A 12877-nucleotide genomic window follows, 5' to 3' on the forward strand; every position below is an offset into this window, starting at 1 on the left:
AAAAAAATGAGGAAGTTACCAAAAATCAACAGGAAGTGATCTGTAAATACGCTAAAAACAAGGAAGTGACCCAAAATGTGTAATAGGTGACCCAAAATGACCTAAAATCAACATGAAGTCGCATGTATGCACCCTAAAAAACATGGAAGTGTCCCAAAATGTGCAATAAGTAGTGCTGTTAATCTTACTTTTAAAAAGTTTAAATTATTTTTAAATGTTTTAAGTTACAAATTACTTCTCCCAATAAGTAAGTTACCTGAATTTAATTGTAATTAGTTACTTGGCAAAGTAACTGGTTTTACTTTTCATGTTTTTCTCTATTAAAAAAAAAAAAAAAAATCATACTGTACAGAGTATCACAAAAGTGTGTACAGCCCTCGCATTTCTGCAGATATTTAAGTATATCTTTTCATGGGACAACACTGATAAAATGACACTTTGACACAATGAAAAGTAGTCTGTGCAGTTCATATAATAGTCAATTTATTTCCCCCTCAAAATAACTCAAAATATAGCCATTAATATCTAAACCCCTGGCAACAAAAGTGAGTACACCGCTTGGAAACTACGTACATCCCTAAATGTCCAAACTGAGTACTGCTTGTCATTTTCTCTCCAAAATGTCACCGTCTTCAGAAGAGGCTTCCACGTGGGGTGACAGCCTTGCACACCAATTTGATGTAGAGTGCGGCGTATGGTCTGAGCACTAACAGGCTGACCCCCCACCTCTTCAATCTCTGCAGCAATGCTGACAGCACTCCTGTAACGAGTCACATGACATTTTGTGCTATGGTGCTACCGTAAGTGCACAGCTATTGCTGCCTTCCTGCCTGCTGCGCTCGCTCTTGACTGACGTAATTGCTGAATGAATTCCAATTTGGGAGACTTGACAGTTTAGACCGCTGGAAAAATGTGGCCCAGATCGGATTTAAACCACATACGAAAGTGACCCAGATCGGATTTGAAATGGTCTACTGCTATGCGAGTCGGAAAAACACGAAAAAATCGGATTCGTGCATTAAGACCTGCAGTATGAACCTAGCCAAAGTTACCCAAAATCAACGGGAATTGACCTGTTACTACCCTAAAACCAAGGAAGTGACCCAAATCAACAGGAAGTGATCTGTAAGTACCCTAAAAACAAGGAAGTGACCTAAAATCAACAAGTTACAAGTAGGTACCCTAAAAAATAAGAAATGACCCAAAATAAACAAGTGACCTGTGAGTGCCCTAAGAACAAGAAAGTGACCCAAAATCAACAGGAAGTAATCTGTAAGTACCCTAAAAACCACAGGAAGTGATCTGTACATACCCTGAAAAACAAAGAAGTGACCCAAATCAATCGGGAAGTGACCTGTACATACCCTAAAAAACAACGGAGTGACCCAAAATGTCAAATAAGTCACCCAAAAGACTCAACAGGAAGTGACCTGTCAGTATTCTAAAATACACAGACGTGACCTAAGATCGAAAGAAAGTGACCTGTTAGTACCCAAAAAAAAAAAAAAAGTGACCCAATCAATCGGAAGTGACATGTACATGCAATGAAAAACATGGAAGTGACTCAAAATCAACTTTGAAGTGGCATGTATGTACCCTAAAAAACAAGGAGGTGACCCAAAATCAACACAAAGTGACCTGTAAGTACCCTGAATAACAAGGAAATATGTCTAAATCAACAGGTAGCATATAAGTATTTTTTCATTGTGACGTAATTTGTTTAAAATATGCAGGTGAATAATTTTTCAGTCTTTTTTTTTCTTAACTAAATATCAGACATCAATTAATGATTCTAAGCTAAAAATGACAGACATTTTGAATAAGAACTAGAAACTGCAATTTCTGGAGAAATTACTCTGGGTCTTTCCTGTGTGGCTTTACAGATCTTAGCTCCGTCCAGGTTGGTTTGCTGACATTTTGGATATCCTTATCAGGTCACTTCCTGCTGATTTGGGGACATCTGGGAGGCGTGGCCTGGTCATATAAGGTCATTTGGGGACGCTTGGGGGGCGCGGCCTAGTCATATCAGGTCATTTGGGAACGTTTGGGGGCGTGGCCTAGCCATGACAGGTCATTTGGGAACGTTTGGGGGCGTGGCCTAGTCATATCAGGTCATTTGGGAACGTTTGGGTGGCGTGGCCTAGTCATATCAGGTCATTTGGGAACATTTGGTGGGCGTGGCCTAGTCATCAGGTTGTTTGGTGGCGTGGCCTAGTCATATCAAGTCATTTGGGAACATTTGGGGGGCGTGGCCTGGTCATATCGGGTCATTTGGGAGGCCTGGGGTAGTCATATCAGGTCGTTTGGGGCGTGGCCTAGTCATATCAGGTCGTTTGGGGCGTGGTCTAGTCAAATCGGGTCATTCGGGAACATTAGGAGGCGTGGCCTAGTCATACGGTCATTTGGGAACGTTTAGGGGCGTGGCCTAGTCATATCAGGTCATTTGAGAACGTTTGGGTGGCGTCGCCTAGTCATATCAGGTCATTTGGTGGGCGTGGCCTAGTCATCAGGTTGTTTGGTGGTGTGGCCTAGTCATATCAAGTCATTTGGGAACATTTGGGGGCGTGGCCTAGTCATATCAGGTCATTTGGGGATGCCTGGGGGCGTGGCCTAGTCATATTGGGTCATTTGGGGACGCTTGGGGGCGTGGCCTAGTCATATCGGGTCATTCGGGAACATTAGGAGGTGTGGCCTAGTCATATCGGGCCATTTGGGAGGCGTGGGGTAGTCATATCAGGACGTTTGGGGCGTGGCCTAGTCATATCAGGTCGTTTGGGAACGTTTGGTGGGCGTGGCCTAGTCATATCAGGTCGTTTGGGAACGTTTGGGGGCGTGGCCTAGTAAATAAACGGTCATTTGGGAACATTTTGTGGGCGTGGCCTGGTCACATCAAGTCATTTGGGAACATTTCGGGGGCGGGGGGGGGGGGTCTTATTGATATCTGGTCATTTCCTGTTGATTTGGGGACATTGTGTTTTTTGTCATTGAAAATGAATTGGAAAAAATCTTACTACTTTTTATGCCTGGGTTGAAACAAAAGCGGTTGCCCGACGTCTGTAAACGGGGGTTACCAGGGTAAAACGGACAAATTAAAAATAGTTCGGGGGCTTCATACTCCATGAATCTGCTATGGCAGCATATAGACATAATGTTCTATTACCGGTAAAAAACAACAGTTGTTGTGGCTTAAAATAGAGCAGTTATTTTAAAGAAGGGTGCAAGAGCAGAAAGTGCTTTTTCAGTCTTGTCTGTGTTTTCCGCCATATATAATTATTTTCACGCCCTACCCCAATGCTTATTCATATAAAGCACCAACACACTGCCATCCCTCCCAGTCAAAGTGGCTTAGACATCGGTCACCGTTCAAAAAAATGCAGGAAGCAGCTGCGCTCATTCTTTCTTTGGCCGTGATATTTTTCCTCCCCCCCCCTCCCTCAACGACGTGTCGAACGAGAGTCACGCTGGAAATAAGTTGGATTCCAGGAAAGCTTCATCAAACCCGAAGCAGCCTTGTTTACAGAGTCGACTGACGAGAGGCCCTCTGCCGTAATGTAGATAATGATGATGAAAATAAATGATCTGGAGTGACTCGGAGACCATTAACTTGAACTGACTTTCAAAAGTTGGCACGTGAAAAGGAGGCAAAGGCATCTTTTGCACTCGCTCATCAACTATGCTGGCCGTGATGAAATAAGTAAGCTGCTTGTAAAATATTAAAAGCGCACTCCCACATCTAAAAGAAGACAGGCTCTGGTATTCTGGATGGTCTCGCCGGATCGATATTTTCCGTATTTCCGACTGCCTTTGAAAGGCGGGGTAACGTCCTTCCGCCGAAAGCTGCTCTTCGGCTTCCTATGTGTTGACGGCGGTAGACGTCCGGTCCATTTGGACTGGGAGGGGCGAATGAAGTCCAAATGGATAGGATGTCTAGCACTGCCAATGGCACTGAAAGATGAACATTCACAACCATTCCTGCCAATCAAAATCAATTGGACGTCTAATGTTTTCAGTTCATTTTAGAGCATTGCCAGGTCACTTCCTGCACATTTTGGGTCACTTCCGCTTTATTTTTCTTCAATTTGAAGAAAGTTTTTTTTTCCTTTTTAAACAAAAGAAATGACCACCAATAAATATTTCGGTCAGTTAGTTTTTGTTGTTTTCGATTCCCAACACTTTAAAAAAAAAAGTAGCTACGTGTGACCCAGTCACAGCTGAGATCCAAACCCCGAAAATCTTAATTCCAAAGATTCTTTCAGATAATCCTCAATTTCTCCCAGAAAATGTTTGCAATTACAAAGGCTTCAGTAGTAATATCTTCATTTATTTTGCTTGCACTGAAAAAACACAAAAGGGAATGGGGAAAAAAACAACAACTCATGATCGTTTTACACAAAAATTCCAAAAATGGGCTGGACAAAAGTATTGGCACCCTTTGAAAAATGATGTGATTCTTCTCTAATTTGTGGAATTAACAGCACCTGTTATTTACCTGTGGCACATAACAGGTGGTGGCAATCACTAAATCACACTTGCAGCCTGTTAAAATGGATTAAAGTTGACTCAACCTCTGTCCTGTGTTCTTGCGTGTACCACATTGAGCATGAAAGAAAGCAAGACCAAAGAACTGTCTGAGGACTTGAGAAGCAAAATTGTGAGGAAGCATGGGCAGTCTCAAGGCTGCAAGTCAATCTCCAAAGACCTTAATGTTTCTACCATGTGCAGTGTCATCAACAAGTGTAAAGCCCACGACACTGTGGCTAACCCTTCTAGATGTGGACGTAAAAAAAAAATTGACGAGAGATTTCAACAAAAGATTGTGCGGATGGTGGATAAAGAACCTCGACTAACATCCAAACAAGTAGAAGCCGTCCCGCAGTCCGAGGGTACAACAGTATCAACCCGTACTTTCCATCGGCGTCTGAATGAAAAGGGACTCTATACTCAGGAAGACCAAACTTCTGACCCAGAGACATACAAAAGCCAGGCTGGAGTTTGCCAAAACCTACCTGAGAAAGCCAAAAAACGTTTTGGAAGAATGTTCTCTGGTCAGATGAGACAAAAGTAGAGTTTTTTGGGGGGAAAAGGCATCAAAGTAGAGTTTACAGGAAAAAAAACAAAGCCTTCAAAGAAAAGAACATGGTCCCTACAGTCCAACACGGCGGAGGTTTCCCAGATGTTTTGGGGTTGCTTTGCTGCCTCAGGTACTGAACTGCTTGACCGTGTGCATGGCATTATGAAGTCTGCAGACTACCTACAAATTTTGCAGCATAATGTAGGGCCCAGTGTGAGAAAAGCTGGGGCTCCCTCAGAGGTCATGGGTCTTCCAGCAGGACAATGAGTCAAAACACACTTCAAAAAGTACTGGAAAATGGTTTGAGAGAAAGCACTCTAAAGTGGCCAGCAATGAGTCCAGACCTGAATCCCATAGAACATGTGTGAAGAGATCTGAAAATGGCAGTTCGGAGAAGGCACCCTTCAAATCTTAGAGACCTTGGAGCAGTTGCCCAAAGAAGAATGGTCTAAAATTCCAGCAGAGCATTGTAAGAAACTCACTAATGAATACTGGAAGCAGTTTTTCGCAGTTATTTTGTCTAAAGGTTGTGCTACCAAGTATTAGGGTGAGGGTGCCAATACTTTTGTCCGGGCCATTTTTGGAGTTTTGTGTAAAATGATAATGATTTAATTTTTTTTTTTTTTTCCATTCTCTTTTGTGTTTTTTCATTGCAAGCAACATAAATGAAGATATTACTACCAAAGCATTTGTAATTGCAAGCATTTTCTGGGAGAAATTGAGCATTATCTGACAGAATTGCTGGGGTGCCAATACTTTTGGACAGCCGTGTATGTACTCCGCACTCCTCGCTGGTGTCATCATTCAAAATGAGAAGCATCCACGCATACACGGTTTCCTTCTCGTTTGATGTTCCTTGCACATTTTCCACATTTAATTCTCATTTTTCATCGGTGGAAAATGTACAGAAGCACCGTTGCGTGATGTACTCGTGTAAGAGCGATGACTTTGTGACGCGGCTTTGTCATTTCATGCGCGGGAGAAGCACCGGCGCTCTAAATCGCTTGCGTGTTGGATAGGGATATGACAATATATCACAATGGTGATATTACAGGTCACTCCTTGTTCATTTTAGGGCATTTACAGGTCACATCCTGTTGTTTTTGATGCACTTGCTTTTTAATTTTGGGAACTTCCCGAGTCACTTCCTGTTCAGTAACCCAATATCAACAGGAACTGACATGTAAGTTAGCCAAGAATCAAGAAGGAAGTGAAGTGAAAGTGAGCAAAGAATCAAGAAGGAGGTGACGCAAAGGTCAGACAAGAATTGCGAAGTGACGCGAAAGTGGGCCGAGAATCGCGAAGTGACGCGGAAGTGGGCCGAGAATCGCGAAGTGACGCGGAAGTGGGCCGAGAATCGCGAAGTGACGCGGAAGTGGGCCGAGAATCGCGAAGTGACGCGGAAGTGGGCCGAGAATCGCGAAGTGACGCGGAAGTGGGCCGAGAATCGCGAAGTGACGCGGAAGTGGGCCGAGAATCGCGAAGTGACGCGGAAGTGGGCCGAGAATCGAGAAGTGACGCGGAAGTGGGCCGAGAATCGAGAAGTGACGCGGAAGTGGGCCGAGAATCGAGAAGTGACGCGGAAGTGGGCCGAGAATCGAGAAGTGACGCGGAAGTGGGCCGAGAATCGAGGAGGAAGTGACGCCTTAGTGAGCCTGGAATCGAGAAGTGACGCCGAAGTGGGCCGAGAATCGAGAAGGAAGTGACTCGAAAGTAAGCCGAGAATCGAGGCGGAAGTGACTCGAAAGTAAGCTGAGAATCGAGGCGGAAGTGACGCCAAAGTCAGACGAGGATCGAGGCGGAAGTGACGCCAAAGTCAGACGAGGATCGAGGCGGAAGTGACGCCAAAGTCAGACAAGGATCGAGGCGGAAGTGACGCCAAAGTCAGACGAGGATCGAGGAGGAAGTGACGCCAAAGTCAGACGAGAATCGAGAATTGACGCGAAAGTCAGACGACAATCGAGGAGGAAGTGACGCCAAAGTCAGACGAGAATCGAGGAGGAAGTGACGCCTGTCATGTTTATGTGCCTTCTCAGTTCTTTTCTTTCCTTTCCAGCACAGTATGCAGCTGGATGGGCGGGGCGGTGCTACACACCTGTGGCACATTTGGAGCACTCATTATTTAGAGACAGCTGTCACAGTGTACGAGTGTCGGACTATTACATTCTACTTGCTTGCTTACCGCTGTGTGCGTCTTCTGGAGATCTCTTGCCTGTTACGGTTGTATCTTTTTGTTATCACATTGCTGTTAGTATTTTTCGTTGGACTTTGCTGTTATTTGAATCAGCTTTTTCTGGCCATTGTTGCCTTCCTCTTAGTTCTCTCGCCGACTAGGTCCGTGCCCTTTTTGCGTTGCATTTTTCTCTCGCATGTTTTGGCGTGCTCCCTTTGTTCTCGTTTTTGTAATAAATACTTCTAATTTCAAAGTCTGTGTTTGGATCCATATTGTATCATAACAACGCCAAAGTGAGCCGAGAATCGAGGAGTGACGCCAAAGTGGGCCAAGAATCGAGAAGTGACGCCAAAGTGGGCCGAGAATCGAGAAGTGACACGAAAGTCAGACGAGAATCAAGAAGTGACACGAAAGTCAGACGGGAATCAGGAAGTGACGCCAAAGTCAGACGAGAATCAGGAAGTGACGCCAAAGTCAGACGAGAATCAGGAAGTGACGCCAAAGTCAGACGAGAATCGAGAAGGAAGTGACGCCAAAGTGGGCCGAAAATCGAGAAGTGACGCGGAAGTGGGCCGAGAATCGAGAAGTGACGCGGAAGTGAGCCGGGAATCGAGGAGGAAGTGACGCGGAAGTGGGCCGGGAATCGAGAAGTGACGCCAAAGTGGGCCGAGAATCGAGAAGTGACGCCAAAGTGGGCCGAGAATCGAGAAGTGACGCCAAAGCGGGCCGAGAATCGAGAAGTGACGCCAAAGCGGGCCGAGAATCGAGAAGTGACGCCAAAGTGGGCTGAGAATCGAGAAGGAAGTGACTCGAAAGTAAGCCGAGAATCGAGAAGTGACGCCAAAGTCAGACGAGAATCGAGAAGTGACGCGAAAGTCAGACGAGAATCGAGAAGTGACGCGAAAGTCAGACGAGAATCGAGAAGTGACGCGAAAGTCAGACGAGAATCGAGGAGGAAGTGACGTCAAAGTGAGCCGAGAATCGAGGAGGAAGTGACGTCAAAGTGAGCCAAAAATCAAGAAGTGACGCGAAAGTCTGCCGAGAATCTAGAAGTGACTCCAAAGTCAGCTGAGAATCAAGAAGTGACGCGAAAGTCAGCCGAGAATCAAGAAGTGACGCGGGAGTGAGCCGAGAATCAAGGAGGAAGGGAATTGAATAAACCCAAAATGAACTCATCGACTGCCATTGATGGCCATAGACGTCCAATCCATTCGAAATGGGGGAGTCGGTCGTCACTTCTGCCTTTGGCTCTCCATCCCGCCATTGTATTCCATTCATCAAGCGCGAGCAAGTACGGATTTTAGACACGGCCGACGTAATGAATGGGCCACGCTGGGAAATGTTCTTTTCAGCTGCCGGTAAAGTGCTCTCAGCAGGTTCTTTGATTCACTGAGTGGCCAAGTGGGCATTTCATCGGCGAGGAGAGAGAGGCGGGTGAAATACAACGGCCGGGTCAGCAGGGAGCAGTTCCATAATGACTATTCATGATTTGATTAGCAATCAAAAATAATGAAATTTCCTGTGGCTACCTTTTATAGATGAGGATTTGGAGAAAAAAGTCAACAGGTTTCACACTTTTGAGTACTTTACCAACTTCTTTTCATGATACTTATTATTAATCTTATGCCGATACTTGCACAGTGGGGCATATAAGTGTTTAGTCAACAACTAATTGTGCAAGTTCTTCCACTTGAAACTATTAGCGAGGCCTGTAATTATCAACATGGGTAAACCTCAACCATGAGAGACAGCATGTGGAAAGAAAAAACAGAAAATCACATTGTTTGATTTTTAAAGAATTTATTTGCAAATCATGGTGGAAAATAAGTATCTGGTCAATACCAAAAGTTCATCTCAGTACTTTGTTATATACCCTTTGTTGGCAATAACAGAGGCCAAACATTTTCTGTAGCTCTTCACAAGCTTTTCACACACTGTTGCTGGTATTTTGGCCCATTCCTCCTTGCAGATCTCCTCTAGAGCAGTGATGTTTTGGGGCTGTCGTTGGGCAACGCGGACTTTCAACTCCCTCCGCAGATTCTCTATGGGGTTGAGACCTGGAGACTGGCTAGGCCACTCCAGGACCTTGAAATGCTTCTAACGAAGCCACTCCTTTGTTGCCCTGGCTGTGTAATTGGGATCGTTGTCATGCTGAAAGACCCAGCCATGTCTCATCTTCAATGCCCTTGCTGATGGAAGGAGATTTTCACTCAAAATCTCTCAATACATGGCCCCGTTCATTCTTTCCTTTACACAGATCAGTCGTCCTGGTCCCTTTGCAGAAAAACAGCCCCAAAGCATGATATTTCAACCCCCATCCTTTACAGTGGGTATGGTGTTCTTCGGAATCAAATCAGTATTGTTTTTCCTCCAAACACGAGAACCTGTGTTTCTACCCAAAAATTCTATTTTGGTTTCATTTGACCATAACACATTCTCGCAGTCCTCTTCTGGATCATCCAAATGCTGTCTAGCGAACCGCAGACGGGCCTGGACGTGTACTGGCTTCAGCAGGGGGACACGTCTAGCAGTGCAGGACTTGAGTCCCTGGCGGCGTATTGTGTTACTGATAGTAGCCTTTGTTACTGTGGTCCCAGCTTTCTGTAGGTCATTCACTAGGTCCCCCGGTGTGGTTCTGGGATTTTTGCTCCCCATTCTTGTTATCATTTTGACGCCACGGGATGAGGAGGGAGTTGAAAGTCCGTGCTGCCCAACGACAGCCCCAAAACATCACTGCACTAGAGGGCTACTTTCATACTACAGGTCTTAATGCACGAATCTGATTTTTTTGTCATATGTTTTTTGGGCGTGCCCGTTCAGACTGCCTTTGTCCATTGAGACCATTCATGTATTACGCATGCGCACTAATTTGCAGTCCGACACGCGCTGAGCAAGACGACCCGCATGCGCAGAAGCATCAAAACAAATGACCACACACGCTGTCATTCCAGGGATATCATATTTTGCTTTTTAAAAAGAGGACACAAATAACAGACATAAATAATCCCAGTTTAGGCTTATATTCAAAGTATATGGATCGATAGTTTGCCCCGACTCTCGACCGTGTAAGCAATGTTGAAATATTGCTTATATGGAGCAGACAGAAAACCGATCATTCTCAGGCTTATCCTGAACCCATTTTTATTTTTTTCATGACTGTTGTCAAGTCCGACCCTTCCTAAAAATCCGTGTTCAAGGCAAGCTAGGCGCTAATAACACACAGCTGCACCCCTCCGTGGCGTCTCTCTTGCTTTTTGATGACGTAATTGCTGCATGAATTCCGATTTGAGAGACTGGACAGTACAGACCGCCGCGACAGTCTGGAAAAATGTGGCCCAGATCGGATTTGAACCACATACGAAAGTGACCCAGATCGGATTTGAAATGGTCCAGTTTTATGCGACTTGTCACGTTCAGACTGTCAAGTTAATGCCTCACTCGTGTCGGAAAAACACGAAAAAATTGGATTCGTGCATTAAGACCTGTAGTACGAACGTAGCCGAGGAGATCTGCATGCAGTCAAGTTTGTTGGTGGCAAAATCATGATCTGGGGTTACATCCAGTATGGGGGTGTGCAAGAGATCTGCAGGGTGATAGGCAACATAAATGGTCTGAAATAGCAACAAATCTTCCAACAAAGCTGCCTCTTACATTCCTAACCATAAAAAAGAACAGATTCTGCAGCAGTATGGTGCTCCATCGCATACTTCAATCTCTACCTCAAAGTTCTTAAGGCAAAGAAAATCAAGATCCTCCAGGACTGGCCAGCCCAGTCACCAGACATGAACAGGATGAAAGAGGAAGCATGGAAGACGAAACCCAAGAATGTTGATCAGCTCTGGGAGGCATGCAAGACTGCTTTCTTTGATGTTCCTGATGACTTGTATGAATCCTTGCCGAACCGCATGGAAGTAATTGAAAATGTTAAATTTGGATCTCACGGCACCACTACTTAATTCACTTATGTCATGTAACATATTTTTGTATTTGAAGTACACTTTTTTTTTTTTTTTAATTTTCACACTACTTTCTGGAGGCAACAAAATTTTTGTCCTGCCAAAATTTGACCTTTATGTCTTCATTAAATGATCAGTCCTTTTTCAGTGAAACAAATATATTTTTGTACATTCAACATCATTTGGGAGGGTCTTAGCTTTCATATGAGCCCTTTCTGAAAGCAATTGAATAATTAAAAGTCAGGTTATTAGCAATTTTTTCTACAAAATGGGACAAGACTTTTGTCAGGGACTGGATATGTAGCATGGATATCATATACCGATGCTAATATTGGTATTGGTGCGTTAGTGCTCCGTTCTTCCCGACACCGATCACGTCATTTTAATGCCGTGTCGTTATCGGTGCAACTCTAGTCATTTGCTTGTGTTTTCCATGTCGCCGCAAGCTCTTTATCGTTCCCGTTTGTGTGTTTGCTCCTAGACGGCTGGGACAAATTCTCCCACCCATACAGCAAGAGAGATTACGGCAAATGGGAGCTGATTCTCCCGCCCAAGCATGACGGCTCTCCTGCTGTGGATCACAACAGCAAGCTCAAGGTAGGCCACGGCGCGTCTTCACGCTGACTTTAGCGTCCTCGGCGGGAGGGCGGCGTGTCGACGCCCGGAGTTGGCACGGTGCCACCGGCGGATTACGCCGCGCGGCACCGGTGCCTTTTTATTCACGCTCACTCCCGTGGGAAGTCTTTTTGTTTGTCCCACTGTGGCTGCAGATGATTGTTTTTTAGCTCTTGTGAAAAATTCAACAAGGTTAAATGTAAAACACATCTTTCCTTTTGCATTGTCTCCCAAATTAACGGTAAAAAAACAACTATAGCTGTGTTCAGACCGGATGCATTGGACGATGGGTGACGCGGGTCGCGAAAACTGCCTTAAAAATCAACTTAGAAAATCATCAGAAAGTGACATATAATTGCTCAAGTCAAAACCAAAAGAAAGTGACCCAGGAATGACCCAAAATTGACGGGAAGTGACCAACAAACAGGAAATGGTAAAAACATGCCCTAAAATTAACAGGAAACAACCCAAAATGTACAGGAAGTGACCCGGGAATGCCCCAAAATAACCAGAAAGTGACCCAAAATCAACCGGAAAGTGACCCAGAATTGCCCCTAAATATACTGGAAGTGACCGACAATCGGCAAATGATGCAAAAATGCCCCAAAATCAACTGAAAATGATCCAAAAATGTCAAAGAAGTGACATGGGAACATCCCAAAATCATCAGAAAGTGATCCAGAATCAACAGGAATTGACCCAGAAACACCCCAAAATAAACAGGAAGTGACCAACAATCAGGATATGATGCAAAAATGCCCAAAAATCAACAGAAAATGATAAAAAATGTCTAGGAAGTGACCTGGGAATGTCCCAAAATCATCAGAAAGTGATCCAAAATCAACATGACGTGACCTAGAAGTTACAAAAACCAGCACAAACTGACCTGAAAATGCCCCACATAAATTGGAAACGACCAACTAATAGGAAGTGATACAAAAATCTACAAACTCAACACAATCAACAGTGACCAACAATCAGGAAATTATGCATAAAGTCCCAAAAATCAACAGGAAAAAGATCCGAAATGTCCAGGAACTGACCTTGGAATGCCCCAAAATT

The 12877-nt window shown here is 44.5% G+C and overlaps 1 protein-coding gene across 1 annotated transcript in view; it reads left to right on the plus strand.

Moving 5' to 3' along the window:
* Nucleotides 1–12877, plus strand: part of gbe1b (glucan (1,4-alpha-), branching enzyme 1b) — a 227469-nt gene that overhangs the window by 41867 nt on the left and 172725 nt on the right. The window contains exon 3 of the mRNA XM_057838476.1: nucleotides 11682–11797. Within this exon, the coding sequence (XP_057694459.1) occupies nucleotides 11682–11797 (116 nt within the window). The remainder of the gene's footprint in view (nucleotides 1–11681; nucleotides 11798–12877) is intronic.

The sequence above is a fragment of the Corythoichthys intestinalis genome, chromosome 6, assembly GCF_030265065.1.
Source record: "Corythoichthys intestinalis isolate RoL2023-P3 chromosome 6, ASM3026506v1, whole genome shotgun sequence".
Taxonomy (NCBI): Eukaryota; Metazoa; Chordata; class Actinopteri; order Syngnathiformes; family Syngnathidae; genus Corythoichthys; species Corythoichthys intestinalis.